This window comes from Hevea brasiliensis, chromosome 5, assembly GCF_030052815.1.
Source record: "Hevea brasiliensis isolate MT/VB/25A 57/8 chromosome 5, ASM3005281v1, whole genome shotgun sequence".
NCBI lineage: Eukaryota > Viridiplantae > Streptophyta > Magnoliopsida > Malpighiales > Euphorbiaceae > Hevea > Hevea brasiliensis.
The window spans coordinates 13699378-13720954 of NC_079497.1; the positions used below are offsets into that span (position 1 = coordinate 13699378).

At 35.6% G+C, this 21577-nt stretch overlaps 2 protein-coding genes across 3 annotated transcripts; one reads left to right on the top strand and one right to left on the bottom strand.

The window, feature by feature from the left end:
• Window positions 1-11083: 11083 nt before the first annotated feature.
• On the top strand, window positions 11084-12164 carry LOC110668017 (steroid 5-alpha-reductase DET2). Its single transcript, XM_021829042.2, has one exon. The coding sequence runs from the start codon at window positions 11264-11266 to the stop codon at window positions 12053-12055; it is 792 nt and encodes a 263-aa protein (XP_021684734.2). The 5' UTR covers window positions 11084-11263; the 3' UTR covers window positions 12056-12164.
• A 1431-nt stretch (window positions 12165-13595) lies between these two features.
• On the bottom strand, window positions 13596-19871 carry LOC110667974 (acetyl-coenzyme A carboxylase carboxyl transferase subunit alpha, chloroplastic). Of its 2 annotated transcripts, XM_058147053.1 has the most exons (12): window positions 19637-19871; window positions 18854-19275; window positions 18691-18765; window positions 17636-17743; window positions 17351-17511; window positions 17103-17217; window positions 16567-16721; window positions 16305-16356; window positions 16150-16218; window positions 15765-15842; window positions 14408-15581; window positions 13596-14062 (listed from the first exon to the last, which is right to left on the bottom strand). In XM_058147053.1, the coding sequence occupies exons 2-11, from the start codon at window positions 19178-19180 to the stop codon at window positions 14409-14411; spliced, it is 2313 nt and encodes a 770-aa protein (XP_058003036.1). In that variant the 5' UTR covers window positions 19181-19275; window positions 19637-19871; the 3' UTR covers window positions 13596-14062; window position 14408. The 2 variants fall into 2 exon arrangements, with proteins under 2 accessions (XP_058003036.1, XP_058003037.1); XM_058147054.1 differs by lacking the exon at window positions 13596-14062 and having other exon boundaries at window positions 14229-15581.
• Window positions 19872-21577: the final 1706 nt, after the last annotated feature.

Consider the following 21577-nt stretch of genomic DNA (forward strand, 5'->3'; position numbering starts at 1 on the left):
AGGACCTGGGCCAGCCTAAAGCCCCCGAGGCCCGTAGTAAGCCTTAACTGTTCATTTACCCAATTCTAAGGCCCATTGGGCCCAAATTCAAGAAAACAAACGGACAGAGTCCGGCCATAAAATGGACTTTCCAACGGGGAGTTTTCGACTCACCCGACCTGTAAACACAATATATAGTCAATTGGGGAGCTCAGCTCACCCTCCACATACTCATCAACATAAAATAAATGGGAGCTCAGCTCCCTCATCCAATCCATCAAACATGCATAGCACATTTAAGTTTACAGGTCCAAAAATAATAATTTAGTTTGCACTCCAAATCAAATAAACATTTCTAACACATGCGGAAATTCTAAGATTTAACAAGTTTATACAAACAAGAATAATCGACTGCGAGGAGAAAGCGAGTTAACCTCAAAAAATATCCTCCCGTGGCTGTAAAAATTTTTGAACAGAGTGAGCGTTCGACTCGGAGAGTAAAATATCAATTTTAACCATAATCTCTATAACTATCTCAGAACTAATGCACCTGTAGCGTGAAATGCAACATCAACATCATATTCACATCATAGCATCAAAAGGTAATTTGGAGCACTCACGCACTCGTAGCATCAATCATAATATATTGGGAGCCGATCCTATCTGACTCTCTTAGATCCAACTGGTGCCAAGAACTCAAGCCGGACTTTCGCTTAATAAACCAAATCGAGGGTCCCAGAAGAACTCAAGCCTTGACTACCCCTCGAAGGAACGTCCAGCGAAGAACTCAAGCCGTGACTACCCCGTCCTATCCATAGTCCACACCACATCACACGCACGCCAACGCACGCACACTGCTCCAAATTACCACAACAACACTCATGGCACATTAACAGTTATGAATGCAACATAAATCGTGCCTAGAGTTTAACTACATAAATATATGCATATAAGTGATGCATGGGCATGCTGAACATATAATAATATCGAAATTATAATTAAAATTAATATTTTACTCACAGACTTGACGATAATCACCGTGGGCGGAGGAGGAAGAAGGTCATCGGCTCACCTGACAATTACATTACATTTATTTAACACAAATGACTCAATACAAATAAAGAAAAGACCAAATACGTCCTAAGTCATGCCGAAAATCTGCAGAGTCTCCCCTATACCTAGGACCTACCCAACCTGAAAAAGGGCTCAAAACACACTTCTATATCCACAATCCATATATCCACAACTCAATCACATCACACAGCCCATCCTGGGCCCATCAAATCAATCATTCATCACAATATGAAAAAATTTCAATTTAGTCCTTATAATTGATCATTTTTGCAAAAATTGCCCAAACAAGCTCTAAAAATTATAAAACTTTGCCCCGCGGTCCTTAGCAATATTACTAAGCTATTGCAAAAAGAATCGTAATTTTCTAAGCTACCACGAATATTTTATGAATTTTTAATCCTATTTAAGCACTAGAAAATTACGAAAAAGCAAGGTTCGGGTTTACCTTTGCCGATTCCGACTTCGGGAACGCGCTCGGGATGCCTGACAATGGTGGGGTAGCCAAAACCTCGATCCAATTCGGAGACTTTTCCTGTAGTCCTGTTCGCCGGGAAATTCACAGATCCGGACAACTGTCGAATTTCCGCGAATTGAGGATACCTACACGAAGCCCAATAATAATATATAAAAAATCAGGGGTGTTACATTCTTCCCCCCTTACAGAAAATTCGTCCTCGAATTTTACACAAGGCAGAATAAAGCACATGATTATACATTGAACAAATAAGGGTACTTGCTACGCATGTCCCGTTCTGACTTCCAGGTGCACTCTTCCACCGACTGACTCCTCCACAAAACCTTAACCATAGGGATCTGTTTTGATCTCAGCTGTCTCACTTGGTAGTCCACTATGGCTACAGGCTGCTCCTCAAATGTCAAATTTTCTTTTAGCTCTATCACATCCATTCATAAGACATGAGAAGGATCGGGAATGTATTTCCTGAGCATGGAGATGTGAAACACGGGATGAACGTGAGAGAGGTTGGGTGGTAGCTCCAACCGGTAGGCAACTGCTCCAACTCTATCCGTAACCTCAAAATGTCCGATATACTGAGGTGCCAACTTGCCCTTCTTTCCGAATCTCATGACTCCCTTCATTGGAGATACCTTCAGGAATACATAGTCGCCCACTGCAAACTCCACATCCCTCCGTCTGGGGTCTGCATAACTTTTCTCTTCATCGAAAGCCGCCTCGATCGTTCCCTGATTAAAGGAACTACCTCTGAAGTGTACTGCACTAGGTCTACATCATGCACCCTTGCTTCCCCCATTTCTGTCCAACACAGAGGAGACCTACACTTTCTTCCATATAGTGCCTCATAGGGTGCCAACCCTATGCTGGAGTGATAACTGTTGTTGTAGGCAAACTCCACTAAAGCTAGCTGCTCATCCCATTGACCTCCAAAATCCAAAACACTCATGCGAAGCATGTCTTCCAGTGTTTGGATCGTCCTTTCAATTTGTCCGTCTGCTCGAGGGTGGAAAGCCGTCTTGAAGTTCAGCGTGTGCCAAGTGCCTCCTGCAACTTTCTCCAAAACCGAGAAGTGAACGGGACCCTCCACGGATATTATGGAAGCGGAACTCCATGCAATCGACTATTTCTCGAATGTAGAGCGGGCATCTTGTGCCACGAGTATGTAGTCTTCTGAGTAAGAAGTGAGCCGATTTGGTCAAGCGGTCTACAATTACCCATATCGAATCATATCCTCGCGTGGTACGAGGCAACCTACAAAATCCATAGTAATCATTTCCAACTACCATTATGGGATAGGGAGCTCTTGCAGCTTCCTTGACGGTCTCTGGTGTTCAAACTTCACCTTCTGACAAGTCAAGCACTTGGACACAAAGTCTGCAATGTCTCTCTTCATGCCATTCCACCAATAGCTATCTTTCACATCATGGTACATCTTGGTGGAACCTGGGTGGATACTGTACAGTGTATAGTGTGCCTCTCGCATGATTTCATTCCTGAGGTTGTCCACATCGGGCACACATATCCTAGAACCTTGTACTAGGGCGCCATCATTGGCAAACCCAAACTCACCACCTTCACCTTGCTGTACTCTTTCTATGATCTTCATCAATTGTTGGTCTCTGTGCTGGGAAACTCTAACTCTGTCCCTCAAGTCTGGCCTCACTGAAAAGTGAGCCAACAATACCCCATCATCTGAAAGATCTAGGATTAAACCTTGATCCATCAACTCATGTACCTCCTGAATCAACAGTCTCTTCTCTGCTGAAATGTGCGCCAAACTGCCAGAAGATTTTCTGCTTAAAGCATCTGCTACTACATTGGCCTTCCCAGGGTGGTACTGGATGGGGCAATCATAGTCTTCCAGAAGCTTCATCCATCTCCTCTGTCTCAAGTTTAAATCCCTCTGTTGGAAGATGTACTTCAAACTCTTATGGTCGGTGTATATCTCGCACACTTCACCATACAGGTAGTGTCTCCAGATTTTTAGTGCAAAGAATACAGCCGCCATTTCCAAATCATGGGTGGGATAGTTCTGCTCATGCCTCTTCAGCTGCCTTGAAGCATAAGCCACTACTTTTCCATTCATCATCAAAAAACACCATAGGCCAACTCGGGCGTCCACGATTAGCAGTGTATCCTTCACCGCTCATAGGTAGTGTTAACACAGGGCAATGGTTAGACACTCCTTATCCTCATCATTATAACTGACTCTTTCGAGCTATCTTCCTGTCCTTTGGATCTTATCCACTTCACTTTTCTAATTTTTGGTTTTGTTGGTATAATTTCAACATGCTGTACTTATTACTTAATTTTTGTCCTATCTCATCATTACACCTTTTCCTTCAAAGATGTCTATGCGATCATCAAGATTAACTTTCTTTTTATTTCTTAGTATTATATTGAATAATAGTTTCATTACTTCAAGAATTCTAACCCTATTATTTACTCCTACCAGAACATTCGTCACCTTATGTAACACTTATAATTACCCATAGAAATTTTTTTTTTTTTTTTTTTCCAACTTAACTATCGTAACATTATCATTCCCTATCACTTAGTAGGAAATTGCTTATCTGGATGAATATGAGCCCCATAAACTATAAGTTCCATCCGAACTAACACTACTGTAGGAAATATGTGTCATGCCTTAATTCCAAACAAGATACTTCACGTGTTCATTCTCCTTAATATAATCATATATACGCCCATAGCTTTCTAAACTTCAACCTCAAATTACCCATCAGAACAATTTCATCTATTGAATCTCAACCATAAATAGTACTTCCTCCACTCATAGTTTAAAGCAGTTGCAAGCCTTAGTAGCTAACTCAATTTAACTCTGTCATTACTCTGTCGTCCTTTCATACTTAATACTAGGTATGCACTTACTGTCATTCTCATATCAGAAATTATGTATGAATTTGTGCCTACTAAACTCTCAATAACTAGGTCTCCTTGACTCGGTTTACTTCCTTATATAACCTTCTAGAACCAAAAGCACAAGCTAAACTTGAAAAGAAAGAAAATATCCTCTTATATTCAACTACACCCGATTGTCATATTATAACGTTTCACTTAAGTTTCATGGTCATTCTCTCAAAATTTAATAATCTCGTAGCACAATTGTGCTCTAGCTATATTGTATTATCTGCATGAACCCTTTACTGTACCATCGTACTTATTGACATTATATTTTTTAATTTATTAACTTTACTTATACTCGACCTTTGATTCATATCTATCATCGTTTTTATTGTGCCATTAACTTTTGTTGATTCTGAAAGATTTCTCTCACTAATAAATTATTCCAACACTAATTCCACCCTTATCTAGGGTCATTAATTTGATCCTTGAACTTTCTCGATTTATAACCATCCGGACTTGTCACTTTTCGCTCTACCCCTACTATTGTCCCGTCGTTATTGCTTCACTACAAAGTGATTCTGTTGATCACACTAAAAATGTTTGCTGACATTCATAACGAACCTCTAACTACCTTCTCACTATCTCAAAAGTCTAACCTAAAACCTATGTGTCATTATCTATCATTCTTTTCCTCTCATCATACCTATTTGATCCCTTAGACGACTTTTATTCAACTTATCGCTTACTAACTTCTCTTTCTCTACCTATTTAGGTAGTCCGCAATACCATCGCACACCTTCTAACATTTACTCATTATTATTGTATTCCATACCTCCATCACTTTTCTCACTAATGTGGTCCCATTTTGGGTTTTCCATCCTTGTCATTCTCCTTGCCAAGAATAACACTTAGCCTATCCTATATCTTAACTTTGTTCCTTTTATTATGCGCTCTTTAGGTTGTCCTTTCATTTATTTCCTTTGTCTTACCCAAAATAGAACTTGACTATTCTATCCTTTGTTCCATTCTTCTTCCTAACATAATAATTGTACTTGCTAACTATATCTTTGAGTCTCTATCGCGTTATCATATGTCTGTGCTACTCAATTTGGTCCTTTGACCACTCTAGCTAGTACTTCCACTAGCATTTAGATTATATTGCATCTGCAATCAATTGCCCAAACTTTCATTCTGCACTTTCTTTATCCATTGGCCTTCTGTGATTTATCTTCGCTAATTTATTACTCTTAACACTATTATTATTATTATTTTCCATGTTTACTCAATTCCAAAACTTAAGATTTCGCACCCAAACCCGTCATCCAATTCAAAGGATTTACATCCATCGTGATCGATTATATATGATTCCTATAATGGAACTTGTATCCTCTCCAGATACCCGAGCCAACTACTCTCTACCACACTCTACGGTCCCATCCGACACTATTCCATAAGTCATCATTATCGAATAACATTCGATCCATTATGAAAAGATAGGACTATATCCTAACTTGCTGCAACAAAGGTACTACATCTACCACCTTGCCAGAACCATGTCAAGTTAATGACTCTTTTATCATATCATAGCTCTATAAATCATCAATTCATAGTTTCGACCTTCTCTAGGTAGTAGAGTTGTACTTTATTCCATACTGATACACACAAGGTAAACTATACTCACTCTATAAGTGTCACCTTTACTTTGCAACTAGTCCAAACCTCAGTCCGATGGCAACTCTTGATGTAACTCTAGCTCATGTCAGTAATCGAGTCACTGACTCTAGTTATCACCCAACTGTGACCTTTCAATATTCTAACTCTAGACTCTTAGCCAGGAGTTCCCAACTCCTCTGCAAATATAGAACTCTGTTCTGGCATAACTGTACCAAAACAGAAGCCATCTCAAACACCCTCATTATGGAGCACCACGGGGATGCACGCAGCTCTACACAATAATCTCATGTCGGTACTGTAATCTGCAGCTTACAGAGCAGACATCGAGAACATTGTATAGTTACTACGATACGCCCCGGCGGACTAGGTCTCCTAATTTCTTATCTCTCATGAATCTTCTATTATCACAAACTTATTCTGACTGGGTCATCTACTGATGACTGCCAGTAGTGGTATCCTCATCCTTATCTAGGGCAACTGTACTTTTAAGACTCACTTTTATGTACTCGTGTCTTACACGAAATGGGCACACCATTTAAACCCATACTGACAAAAATATAACATTTCTTGGAGTACGTATCCTCATGATAGATCTCACATGTCTACTAACTCTATTTCACATTTCTGTACTCCACGAAAATCAAGACACTAAGCGAGGTAATCTTATATTTCCAGGGTATAACGTAGAATCTAGAAACAAAGAATTACAGGAAAAGACGAAACAGAATCCTATACTCCGCATGTGACTCCTAGTAGACTCTTCCCAACATTTTAGACAAACATTCCCTAAGAATCTGGAGCCTAAGCTCTGATACCACATTTGTCACGACCCAACCTATGGGCGGACAAGACTAGGACACAGGCCACCCTAAAGCCCCGAGGCCCGTAGTAAGCCTTAACTGCTCATTTACCCAATTCTAAGGCCCATTGGGCCCAAATTAAGAAAACAAGCGGACAGTCCGCCATAAAATGGACTTTCCAACGGGAGTTTTCGACTCACCCGACTGTAAACACAATATATAGTCAATTGGGAGCTCACTCACCCTCCACATACTCATCAACATAAAATAAATGGGAGCTCACTCCTCATCCAATCCATCAAACATGCATAGCACATTTAAGTTAAATGTCCAAAAATAATAATTTAGTTTACGCACCCAAATCAAATAAACATTTCTAACACATGCGAAATTCTAAGATTTAACAAGTTTATACAAACAAGGTAATAATCGACTGCGAGGGAGAAAGCAGTTAACCTCAAAAATATCCTCCGTGGCTGTAAAAATTTTTGAGCAGAGTGAGCGTTCGACTCGAGAGTAAAATATCAATTTTAACCATTATCTCTATAACTATCTGTAACTAATGCACTGTAGCGTGAAATGCAACATCAACATCATATTCACATCATAGCATCAAAAGGTAATTTGGAGCACTCACGCACTCGTAGCATCAATCATAATATATTGGGAGTGATCCTATACACTCTCTTAGATCCAACTGGTGCCAAGAACTCAAGCGGGACTTCGCTTAATAAACCAAATCGAGGGTCCCAAATGAAGAACTCAAGCCGTGACTACCCCTCGAAGGAACGGGTCCCAAGAACTCAAGCCGTGACTACCCCGTCCTATCCATAGTCCACACCACATCACACGCACGCCAACGCACGCACCGCTCCAAATTACCACAACAACACTCATGGCACATTAACGATTATGAATGCAACATAAATCGTGCCTAGAGTTTAACTACATAAATATATGCATATAAGTGATGCATGGGCATGTGAACATATAATAATATCGAAATTATAATTAAAATTAATATTTTACTCACGGACTTGACGACAATCATCGTGGGCGGAGGAAGAAGGTCATCTCACACTGACAATTACATTACATTTATTTAACACAAATGACTCAATACAAATAAAGAAAAGACCAAATACGTCCCTAAGTCATGCAGAAAATCCCAGAGTCTCCCCTATACCTAGGACCTACCCAACCTGAAAAAGGGCTCAAAACACACTTCTATATCCCAAATCCATATATACACAACTCAATCACATCACACAGACCATCCTGGTACCATCATATCTATCATTCATCAAAATATTGAAAAATTTCAATTTAGTCCTTATATTTGATCTTTTTTGCTAAAATTGCCAAAACAAGCTCTAAAAATTATAAAACTTTGCCCCATGTCCTTAGCAATATTACTAAGCTATTGCAAAAAGAATCGTAATTTTCTAAGCTACCACGAATATTTTATGAATTTTTAATCCTATTTAAGCACTAGAAAATTACGAAAAAGCAAGGTTCGGGTTTACCTTTGCCGATTCCGACTTCGGGAACGCGCTCGGGATGCCTGACAATGGTGGGGTAGCCAAAACCTCGATCCAATTCGGAGACTTTTCCAGTGAGTGTTCAATAGGAAATTCACAGATCCGGACAACTGTCGAATTTCCGCGAATTGAGGATACCTACACGAAGCCCAATAATAATATATAAAAAATCAGGGGTGTTACATTTTATTATTGAAATAAAAAAATAATTATTTTTTAAGATAATTAAATAATTTTAAAAATATGGATAAAATAATAAAATTATTATTATTATTAATTATAAAAATTTATAATTAATTTTAAGTTTTTAGATATAAATAAATATTTTATATTTTATGTTATTAATAAAAAATATTTTAATAAAGTTGAAATAATAAATAAAAAAATAAAAATATTAATAATATTAATTTTCAAGTTAAATTAAAAAGGATAATATGATCAAAATAAAAAATAAAACTAAATCAGCTATCGGCTGACGAGAAACAGCTCTAAAAATAGAGCTGATCAAACACTATAATTTACCTGTTTGAATGTCTATCAGCTATCACCTGCTATATGAGATAAGTTAGGTAAACTAAACATCCCCTATGCCAGATCTATGTGATATAAGTAAAAAGGCTTGTTTGAATTGTTAGAAATCTGAAAAAAAAAAATTCAACAACATAAAAGATTTTGCAAGAGACTTTTAAAAATTATTTTGAGCCAAAAAAAAAAAATCTTTGAAATATCATACAAATTATCTTCATTTATTAAATTTTAAAAGCATTTTGAATAGAATGCATTAAGGGTAAAAGATATATATATATATAAAGCGCTTATTTCATTATATCTTTTAAGACAATCTAAGAATAAGGCTCAAATTAAATATATTTTCATAAATTTTTGTTATTATTAAAATCAAGCTCCTTGAAAGCAATAGAGCTAATAAAACTAAGTTCCATTAGTAATTAATACTATCAGCAATCACTGGTACGCCAAACCATGGATTGAAATGTAAAATTTTCTTCAACTTACCAAGGTATCTTTCTATATCCGTTTTATTGTTTATAAAAAATTAATTCTTTAAAAATTTATAATTATCTCTTCTAATAATACTTTTTTCAAAAATGAAACCTAAATTATCACTGCACTTAACAGTTATCCAAGCTCATAAATAAGAGCCTTACAATCCTGTAGTCATTTATCTACTTTAAATATGTAGTTTTTTTTTTCTTTGAAATGGTTTTCTGTGCATTTAGTGATTATTTGATCTTGCAAGTGTAAATTGGAGAATGGAAAATATGGAAAATTCCTTTCCATTTACAATTAAATATAAAATTTTAAATTTCAATTTTCTTCAAAAAATTTTGAAAAACATGTATTATTTTCAATTATCTTTAAAGATTATTTGATCTTAAAAATTGGTATATAATTCACAAAAAGTAATTAAAAATTCAAATCTCTCCCTTTTTTTTTTCTTTGGATGAATAGATTTGTCTATGTTAAAATTTAAAAAATTATATAAATTAATATTTTAACAAGTTAAATTCGATCACGACAAAAAGTTATTATTATTATTATTATTTTAAAATTAATTAGAAAATTATATTAATTTTATCATAAATTTAAATTGAGTTTAATTAGATGTTACAAATAAGTTTATGATATTTTATTATCCATAAAAGTGAAATTTTCGTTTGTCATGTGATAATTGTATTTAACAAAATTACTTTTTAATCCTTCATTCTCTCCGTATTTCCATGAATTTATTGATAATTATCTAAAAAATGACTAAAATATCCTTATTAGTAAGTTATTTTTTCATCCTTAAATTATGTTAAAATTAACATATTTATCTCTCCTATTCACCCACACAGCCACATGTCCAAATCCATATAGCACCTTTTTATATTTTTATAAATTGATCTTTAAATATTATAATTATTTATAAATAAGACAAGATAACAATATTCAAATCAAATATTTCAACAAATCCACAATAATATTTAAACTAATTTCAACGAAAATTAAAAAAAAATCCAAAAAACAAATTAAGCAAAAACAGACACTAAAAGCGATATATGTGTTAAAGAGGTTGAGGGGCGAGGTAGAAAGACAACATAAGATGAATTTGTAATTAAAGGACAATTTATAAACAATTATAATATTTAAGAATTAGTTTGTTAAATATATGGAAATTTTATAATTAAATGAAAATTTTTAAGACCTAAAGTAATTAATTTATATTTTTAATAATTATAATTTAAATTTAAAATTTTTAATTTAATGGACTCATATTTATCAAATTAAGGGGCTATTTTGAATTGGATGAAAGGAAAAATCTAAGGATGAAACAATTGATTTTAAAAAGTTAAGGATATATTTATTAATTTTGACATCCTTAAGAGACTGAAAAGTAATTTGTTTAAGATAAAATATTTACTTTTAAGTATTTTTGTCATTCCTCGGACGAATTAACGAAAATTTAAATGAAAACACTTGAATGTTCTACCAATCAAAATTCAAAGACAGAACTGTTGAGTTTTAAAAGTTGAAGATTATGGCATAATTTAAATACTAAAAAAAAAATTTACTCACATTTACAACCAAGATGCAATCCCTCAATTAGAGGGGTCCACTGTCCAAGTATGCGAGACCCTAATCCAACACACTCCTTGTTTTCAACGGGATATTCACATCCGCCTTGCATTATTGAGTTAAATTGCCCAACAGTTTACCTCTGCAATCATTTTCTTGACATTTCTGAAACCCATTTCTGTGGTAATAATCACAACAAATTTCCATGATCCAAAAGATGCCCTTTTTATAGAGCATCCCTCTTTGATTCTTGAGTCCCCTTCCAAGAAAAAAAAAAAATGGCTTTCTCAGATCAGAGCCTCTTTCATTACGCCCTCCTTGCTTTCTTCCTTATAGGACCTCCCACCTTCATCTCCCTCAGGTTCCTTCAAGCCCCATATGGCAAGCATAATCGCCCTGGCTGGGGCCCTACTATCTCCCCTCCTTTGGCATGGTTCCTCATGGAGAGCCCCACTCTCTGGCTTACCCTTCTCCTCTTTCCTTTCGGCCAACATGCCACGAATTCCAAAGCACTGATTCTTATGTCTCCTTTTCTCATCCACTATTTCCACCGCACCTGCCTCTACCCTCTTAGCCTTTACCTGAGTACCACTCAGCGGAATACCAAATCTGGTACTGGATTTCCAGTGAGTGTGGCCCTGATGGCTTTTGGGTTTAATTTATTGAATGCTTACTTGCAAGCTAGGTGGGTGTCTCATTACAAGGAGAATTATCACAGCGATGGGCGGTTCTGGTGGAAATTTTTCGGTGGGCTATTGGTGTTTTTGTGGGGTATGTGGATTAATGTATGGTCTGATAGGGTTTTGATGGGGTTAAAGAGAGAGAATGGTGGGTACAAGGTACCAAGAGGAGGGTGGTTTGAGCTGGTGAGCTGTCCCAACTATTTTGGGGAGATTGTTGAGTGGCTTGGGTGGAGTGTGATGACATGGTCTTGGGTTGGGTTTGGGTTTTTCCTCTACACATGTGCCAACTTGATGCCCAGGGCATTTGCTAACCATAAGTGGTATCTGGACAAGTTTGGAGAAGATTATCCCAGGGCTAGAAAAGCTGTTATCCCTTTCTTGTATTGAAGCCCTTTTTTTTTGTTTAATCATGTTTGTTGTACGAAATATATGGAATTGTAATGGCTGGTATCTGTTATTATTATGCTTATGAGAAGGAAATTGTTGATTTTGAAAATATTGATTGTTGGTTAACTGCATTCACTTGTGCTCTGTCACAGACACGAGTCACCGCTCCTGATTTAAATGAAAGAATCAAAGTCAAATTTAAACGATAAATCCTTGGAGAAAGTAGGTGCTCTGGAATATGTTCTACGGACATGAAGAACAACCACGCATATGAAGCAGTAATAGCTCGGGATTGCTGTGGCGGCAGTAGATGGACACCCTTTTACGTTAATGTGCAAATCAGCAGAACTTGGGAAAGCTAGAGTTGTTAGTCAAGCCTGCATTTTCACGCAATCTTGGCCCCTAGACACTCGACTCGGTTATCATAGAAACTGATTCTACATCAGAAACAGCCAGTTTTATTCAGGCGAGAGCCACCACTAAGCGACGGCTTAGAAATGAGGCGCTATATGTGTGTGTATATATATACTTTTAAAATAAAATTATCATATTTTTAATTAGTTTAACAAGTAAAAATATATATTAAAAAGAAATAGATTATAGAAAGGAAATGAAATTTAAAGAAAATTTAATTATTATATAAAAAATAGAGAATATCAAACACGTACAGCAAGCGAAAATTAATGTGATTACCGAAGTCTTAAAAGAGGTTTAAGCTTTCAGTGCATATTCGAGGAAATTCTTGACTCCTTGATTAGTGAAGAGTAATTATTATCCATAGTAGCTGGTGGACTGAATTGTAGAAGAGAAAAATAACTTTTATTTATTTTAAATATATACACATAATTTTCTCTTAAAATTAAACTAATTAAAAACTCCTTTTCTAATTAAGAATACACAAAAAGGTGTAATATAAATAAATCTTAAAAAAATATAAAAAAATAAAAATAAATATTACTTTGGAAGAGGCGCAGCCCTTGAAATTACAGAGCGCCTCACCCAGGCGAGACGAGGCAGCCTTACCTCGCCAGACGCCTTTAATAAAACTGCGGCGATACCCTCTCAAGATGGCAACTCATGAGATTTGCATGTGATTGAGAATGATAACAGCCACGTATGGTGCCAAGAAATGCTACTCCTTTTTTTCCCTCCCAAACTGTGGGTTATTATCCCCTCCAAACACTCCTGAGGATTTATTGTTTCTACTTCGGGGGCCTAGTGATGCAAAAGAAGGGATAACCTGTTCGCATATGATCATGTCAAACTTCAGAGAAACAACTGTAATTTCTAATTGGCTTACCGTCCTGAAAGTATCATTCCCTTGTACGATAATATCCAAACTTTCTTTTAATCGAGTAATTAAATCACCAAACTTAAATAATTCAAGCATCGAGCACCATCTAGGCATAGCAAACAGTATCATCATAATTGCCATTACTGTTATAACTACCGGCTGAAGAACACCAGCACTACCGCTGTACAACTAGCCGTAAGACATCACCAAATTCTCACCAGGCTCATGCAATAGGTTATTATCAGATTCGTCCCAAATAAAAGATTTTTCAATGACCACAGCCAAAAGACGAGTATGTTATTCCTGATGCTTGAAAGTATGTTACTAGTTTCCAGGAAACTCGCATAATTTACACAAATTGTTGTCTATAAATGAAAACAGAAACACATTTTACCACAAAACTTAAACAATGTAAATTAAAAAGAGATGTGGAAATTGATAAACTAAAAAAGCTTAATTTAAATTGGAAATGTTTCGGCTAGCTTAAAAAGATATAATGCTGTGTGATTTTCATGTTCCCATTTAAGCAAAACCTAGTTAACCCTGGTAAGGGGCAACGACAGGGCATTCTCTCCTTTTCAGTGGCAGTGTGGAGGTACAATGCTGAAGTATGATCCAACTAAAAGAAATTGATGTAGTTCTACCTGCTGTAATAAAAAAACAGCACTTTTTTCTGTGCCACCTTCCCTAGTAGCTTACCTACAAAACAAATACTGCACAATGGCAGACAAATACTGTAATTATGAAATTGGGTAGCATTGCGATGCAATTTATAGATTCAGCAAGTCTTAATGTCATACGTAGTAACCCTATTTACTAAATGAGCTCCTAACAACTACTCAGATGTTTCAATCATCTTTATGAGAGAACAAGAAAAACTGAATGTGCAATGGAACTCGGGCGACTTCAAGAAAGAAAGTTGAAAGAAGAGAATAGAGATCCTGCTGAGATCATGCCCTCATAAAAGGCTAAGTTTTAAGCAAAACTTGAAGCAGAAAGATGTATATCTAATTAATCAATCACGGAATAAATAATAAAATGATAAGAAACAAACTCACTCTAAGCAAAGCTTCGATTTGCACCCAAATTAATTTCTACTCTTGACCCGTGGTGTTTGGAACTCCCCTCCTCTGAATAATCATTTTTCAGACTTGCATCTAATCCTCCAGCATGTTCTACGGCTTCTGAAATCTCCACCCTCAGCTCTTCATGCTTCTCTTTTAACTCTGTTGAGTTAATAGCCGCTGAGAGCCTCTGCTTTATTTGTTGTTCTAAAGCCTCAATTTTATTTTTTGATGCCACATCAGGTTTCTTTCCCGCCTTCGCTACCTCTACCTTCAGCAACTCAATCATGTTTTTAAGATCTGATGAGTTTATTAGATCTTCAATTTTCTTGTTAGTTTGTTCCTTCAAACTTTCTACCTTAGCCTTGAAGTCTAGTAAAGGATTCTGCTCACCAAGTTCTTTCGCTTTTGAACTCACAATCTCAACATCCAAACCCATGGACTTAAGAACATTTGCCAGTTCCACCTTTATCTCTTTCCTCATCGTGACAATTCTCTCCTTTGCCTCTTCATCTAATTTGCCTTCATTGGAAGCTCCTAACATTTGAACTTCAGCCTTTAATGCTTCTATCTTCTCCTTCATATCAGGCCGATCCATAACTTCCTTAAGTTTCTTATTAATATCCTGTTTCAATGTCACACTTTTGCTGTTCTTTTCTGAGATGTTCTTGGCTTTAGAAAACTCCTTCAACATATCAAGTTTATACTTCAGACTTCCAAAATTAGGAGCTGCTGACAGGTTCCGAGTAAATTCATTCTTAAGTTTTTCAATCTTGTCCATTAGAACTGGGTGCATAAGTTGGTCCTGTGAATTTTCTTTCAAAATTTCTTTCCTCAAGATTTCGAACCTGTCCTTATAGCCCATGGCTTTAACAGCTTCAGAAAATTCAAAATCAACCTCCCTTTTCAGCTTTTCAATCATCTCATTCAAAGCCAACTCTGGAGGCTTGCTGGATGATTCCTTGGCTTTTGAAATTTGCTGTTTCAGCTTTTCAACCTCACCCTCCAATTCTAGAACTGGAGTCTTTCCTGCAACAGGTTCTTCTTTCTTTTTCATGTTGATCTTTCTTTTAGGATCAATTGGGATTCCCTCTTGAAACCCACCAATTTTTCGGAACTTAAGCATACGATGTTTTAGTAGCTCTTGTGTGTCCATCTTTTGGAGCTCCTGTAAAAACACGGGGATCACTATTAGGATAAAACCCAACGCAACTCACTTATTCCTAATCTAGCTCGAGTTAACTATATGGAGCCTTTTTCCTTGATTCATCCATATGTATGTAGAATTCTTATTAGGACATGATTAGACAAATTTGATTGTTAAAGAAGGACCAGAACAAATGACACTCACGTCCATAGCATCATTAATTGCATTCTTTATCTGTTGTGATGTCCATGAAGGATCTGCATGTGCACCACCAAGTGGTTCCTGTTAAAATTGAACAAAAATTCTTTCAGATGCCAAAGAAACTATCTTAAAGATCTGAAAGTTAAACTAAATTGAAGTAGCAGGTGGGAAAAAGACAATGCAGTAACTGAATTTGAATTAGGATTTAATCTTCACAAGATATGCCCAGAAACCCAATTTACCTCTAGTTATTGTCTGGAAAACACACATTTTATCATGGCATTCAAAAGATTTAAATTAGAAAAACATAATAAATGTAAATGTAAAGAAGAAAGAAGGGAAGAAAAGTGCAAAGTGCTGAAGATATGACACTAGAGGAGATCATTACAGGGATGACACCATCTGCAATTTGCAACTTGCACAACTCAGTAGCAGTGATCTTCAACTTTTCAGCAGCCTGCATAGGAAAACAAAGTTCACTCTTCTGTAATCAATTAAGAGTCCTCAAATTGACAACGTCAAAAGTGAGGAGGCTATATAAACCTTTGGCGAAGCTTTAGCAGTCTTCCATAAAATTGCAGCACATGCTTCAGGACTATAAGATGGGGGGAAAAAAAGAGGGGGTAGGGGGGGAAGGTGTGGAAGGGAAGAAGAAGGGGGGGTGGGAAGGTGGGTCAGCAGGCATTGTTGCAAGAAAAACAAAATATTCACAAACTAAAGCATAATATGTGTGCATGTGTCCTTATAACTAAGGAAAAAGATGAGGAACAGGTTATTAAATAGAGTGAGGTCAAACACAAATTACCTGGCAACATAGAAAACTGCATTTTCAAGCATCAACAATTTATTAGCACAGCCAATGGCCAGAGCACCACCAGAGCCACCTTCCCCAATAACAATAGAAACAATTGGTACCTTTAGACCAAACATTGTCCTCAAATTATGGGCAATAGCTTCACCCTGTGAATATGCATAGCAAAGAGAACAACTGAGTCAGCAGCTACAATAAAAAGGTAATTTATCGCAGTTTAGTCCCCCTACTTTTAATGAGAAACAAGTTAGTGCCCTAGAATTGTTTTCTATTAACAAAATAGTCTTCTGTCAAAATTCACTGTTAGTGGGATGAAAGATGTAAATAAATTTTAATAAAAGGATCATTCTGTCAACAGAAATATATCTCATTAAAAATATAGGGATTAAACTGAACTTTTTGTCATACTTAGGAAACTAAACTGTAAAACAACAAAAACTAAGCCTTAATGCCAAATTAGTTGGGAAACTAAATTGTAAAATACCAAAAAAAAAAAAAAATGGAAGCTTCACATTACAATTGTTCATTACCTGGCCTAATTCTTCAGATTTAAGGTCTGCATATGCCCCAGGTGTATCAATAAAAGTAACTATAGGAAACCCATGGTGGTCTGCATAATACATCATGCGTAGGGCCTTTCGGTAGCTGTTCAAAGTTAAAATTTTCTCAGTTCGTCTTAGATGCCAAATATTTTACTGTTCAGGTTGACAACATAGCAAGTTGAACAGAAATCAGTATCTATTTCAAAGTAGGTGGAAAACTGTACAACTGAACATACCCATGAGGTGTAGGCATACCAAAATTGCGCATAATGTTCTCTTTTGTGTTTCTACCTTTCTGGTGACCCATGAACATGTATCTTCTGCCATCTATGGTTCCTATACCAGTAACAATAGCAGGATCATCATATCCTGCTCGATCTCCATGAAGCTCCACAAACTGTATATATCAGGATACAGAGACATTCACTAAAACATCCATCAACCTGAAGGTAAAAGAACTCAACAAAGAAATAACACAAATACTGAGAATCTAGAAGTTAAACAGCTTATACACAGCATACCTTGTCGGTAATACTAAATACATGGTCAAGGAAAGTGGGTCTGTTTGGGTGTCGTGCAATATTCACACGTTGTATAGGGGTCAAATGTGTATACAAATCCTTTAGAGCCTGTAATTTAAAACAGAAGAAAAAATGGAGGTCGTGAAAATACTCCAGCATCCAGTACTCATTAATGATTGCCAAAATCTGAATATAATTACCTAAGCCTGCTATACAATTTTTCATCAATATGGAGATGAGGCCTTAAAATTTAGACATTGAACAATAAAAAGCATAATTAGGATTGTCCTTTATTCCACTTACAATTATCTACCATAAAAATGCTATAATAATGTGCATCACTTGCATTGTTCTATAATTTATGTGCAATTTCCTAATCATACATATCTTTCAGGCAAAATAAGCATTAATCACTGTTGTTCAATTATAGATATCTACCTTTCTGAACTATATAAGCGTTATGAATATCATGAATCTAAAATTTAAATTATCACTTTAAACTTGCCCCAGATCCATTATAATTTAAATTTTACCTACTTGTTCATTTGATTATAAAGTAGTCACATATAGAGGCAAATATCTTAAAATTCCTCAGTGAGAAAAGAGTCCCAATTCCTGCCTAGGCACAATATTACTAATTTCAAATAACAATTGATATTGCAAGCAGACAAAAGTCAAGCATCCTGCCACTCAATGGTCAATGCTTGGAAAACTTATAAATTTGTGAATAATAGATAACGCTAGTATAGGGTTTTAAACATGAAGAAATCCAAGTTCCATAAAAAAATTAAAATAAAACAAAATAAATGAATAGCAAGAGCAGCGAGGCATATTCCAATTTCCAAAATCCAAACATCCAAACCAGAATGGTTAAAATTAATAATATTTGCCTTCTTTCATGCTTAACTCTAATTAATGTTAATATAAAAGCATATTATGGTCAGAACTTCGTAACTTGAGGTCTTAATTCAGTCAACAAATGTAGCATAAGAATATTTCTTAATTTTATATTTAAACTGATTTTACGTCACTATTTATTGAGAAATTGATCAAACCTGTTGATATTTATTTTCTAGTGAGATAATCTGATCAGTGAAGTCTAAACCAGTGTCATTTGCCATCTTCCGCACCTGCGGCAAACAAAAAACGGTGGTTAAGAAACCAGAGACAAAATCTCACAACTCAAAATTCAAATTCCCCAAACACGAAGTGAATTACATCAGTTATCTTCTTCTCTAAATCAACAAGTGGTTTCTCAAAATCCAAAGTAACAAGTTTTGGCTTGTCTTTTAAAGGTTTTAAAGGTGAAAGATGAGTGAGGACTCCGCCTGGCACATTAGGATCGGGGTTTTCGGGCCAAGGATATTCGTGCTTCTTCACTTTCCTAATCTTGGCAACCACTGAAAAATCCCTCGTTTTCGAGCTGAATCTTGCTCTCCCAAGGGTCCTCAAAGGGATGCCGCTAACTCCATTACTGGAGCTCCGAAGAAGATCCGAAGCTGAAGTTCCACTGAATGCAGCTGGAGAATGAGATACCGAAGCCATTCTCCTAATCCAACAATTACAAGCTCCAAATTTCACAACAAAATCTGCCAATTAAATATTTAAACTTCCAAATTAAGCTGCAAGAGCAATTGAATCTGCAAAAGAAAGACATGACAATCTCTTAGAAACGAGGTAAAAATGCACTCTTTTCATATTCGACAAAAGGTAATGCTCCATTTGGTTACTAAGCAACAGGTGAAATAAAAGAATAAACAAATGCAATTACAACAGTTTAAAGTTAGCTGAGCTCATCCACACTTTTTCAGAGCAAAAACACAATTATTCAACCAATCATTTTCCCATTTCTTCACCATTCTCTCAGGGATAAACAGAAATAGAAGAAAAAGAACTTATCTAAACACCACAAAAAAAACAATAAATCTGACAATCGCGTAGAAAAAGAAAGAAATTTTCCAGGAACAAGAAAATCAGAAGGTGAAGTTAGAAGAAAATTACCAGAAACTGACAGTGAAATTGGGATCTCAGTGTAGAGAGAAGATTATGATCTAAAAGAGGGAAAGTGAAGGAAGAGAACGCAACAACTGAGGGAGAGAGAGAAATATTATTTAAGCAAAAATGAGGGAGAGGTGAAGCATCGGGGAGATCGTCAGAGAATGGTGTCGATACTTCTTATGCGAGGGAAGGAGGAGAGGAGACTAGAGGGACTTGCATTTATTATGAGCCAGCTTTTTTCGGTTTGGCCGTTAAATACTAATGCTTTCTTCTTATTTTTCTTCAGTTTTCTCGCTTAATGGTTTACATGCCCTGGCCTGGGTCCCTGAATATTTAGCACGTGGATAGCCCCTGATACACGTGTGATCGGCTCGATCGACCCCTCTCCTAGTCCGAGCCCCTAGGGCTCGACTCCACGCCAGCCGCCATAATTTTTTTTTTCATGGTGGACATTGTGTGCTTATTCTGTTATTTATTTATTTAATTTACATTTTATTATTTTTATTAACAAATAAATATTATTAATTTATTTAATAATTATTTTATACATTAAATTTTAATTTATTTAAAATAAAATGGCTATAAAATTTTCTATACAATTAGTATAAATTAATAAAAATATGGTATAGTAATATATAAATTTGAAGATTAGTACCTATTTTCTACCATAAAAAAAAGAATGGTACCTATTTTATTAATTTTATTTCTCTCTCGCCGGGAAATAGATTTTAAATTTAATACCACCACAAATATGAAGAGTGTAAACGAGGCTAATTTTCTTTTTCAAATGCAGAAATCTAGATATCTATAAGGCAAAAAAACAAAAACTAGTATTCAGGTGACGTCAAGCAGTCTGGACTAAGAATAGCCAGAAGAAAGAATTATGACAGAGCTCTAATATCTCAGTCTCTTGTAACTATGAAATGACCAAATACCAGCAAAGGGCACCGTTAGTGTCTCTGAGAATACCAACCCCTAGCAAAAACACAAGATCTATAACAGCAAAAAATCCTTATAGCCACCATCAACAACTCAGCATCGATAGCTCACTTGGGGTGGGGAGGAAAAACCCATTGTTGGGAGGAAGAAGACCACGGGCGAGAAAAGTCTATGAGAAGGCAAAAAACCTTAATGAGTCTCAGAAAAAAAAAAAAGTACAAAGGAGAGGAAGTTCTCTTTCTAGAAAGATTGATAACGGACTAATTGCTTATTAGTTGAATAGTTTAATCAATCAAATTTAAAAAATGTAATACTCGAGTCAAGAAATAAATTTATCTCAATTACACTTTTATTTCTTTATATTGATGTATAATTTAAAAATATATAATTCAAACTCAATTAATTTATATTTGAAATTCTAAATTTATAATTATAATTAAAAAAGTTAAGTCTAAATATTTTGAATATTTTAAAGAGTTAAATTCAAATTTTATAAAATTAAATTTGATTGAGTTGAATCGAAATTTAAGAGTTTAATTTTAAAATTGAATCAACTCAAATTTAACATTATATTAACTAACCTCAACTTAATTACAATTTTTTTTTTGGAAACTTAATTACAACTTAAGAAGTTTATTTGAGTTGGAAGTGGAAAACAATGTAAATTCCATCACAAACTTCAGATGCCGCGGACGCAAACGGATTTGACATTTTTGGTTCATTGTCATGTGTTTGTTGCGTTAGGTAATCTGTAGATGATGTTTAATTGGCTTAATCATTGTTGTCTAGCATGATAGCAGTTGAATTCAAGGCCAATGTGCCTAAAACATGTTTAACTTTAGGCATTGCATGGATGTAGCATCCTGTAGTTTGATTTTGCAGCCAATGTGATTTGGTTTACCTAAAATGGAAAAAAAAAAACTTAATCATAAAAAATGTGAAATTATAATTTAATTAATTTTAACAATTTAAGTTAAATTAATTAAATTATTTTTTAGTTTTATC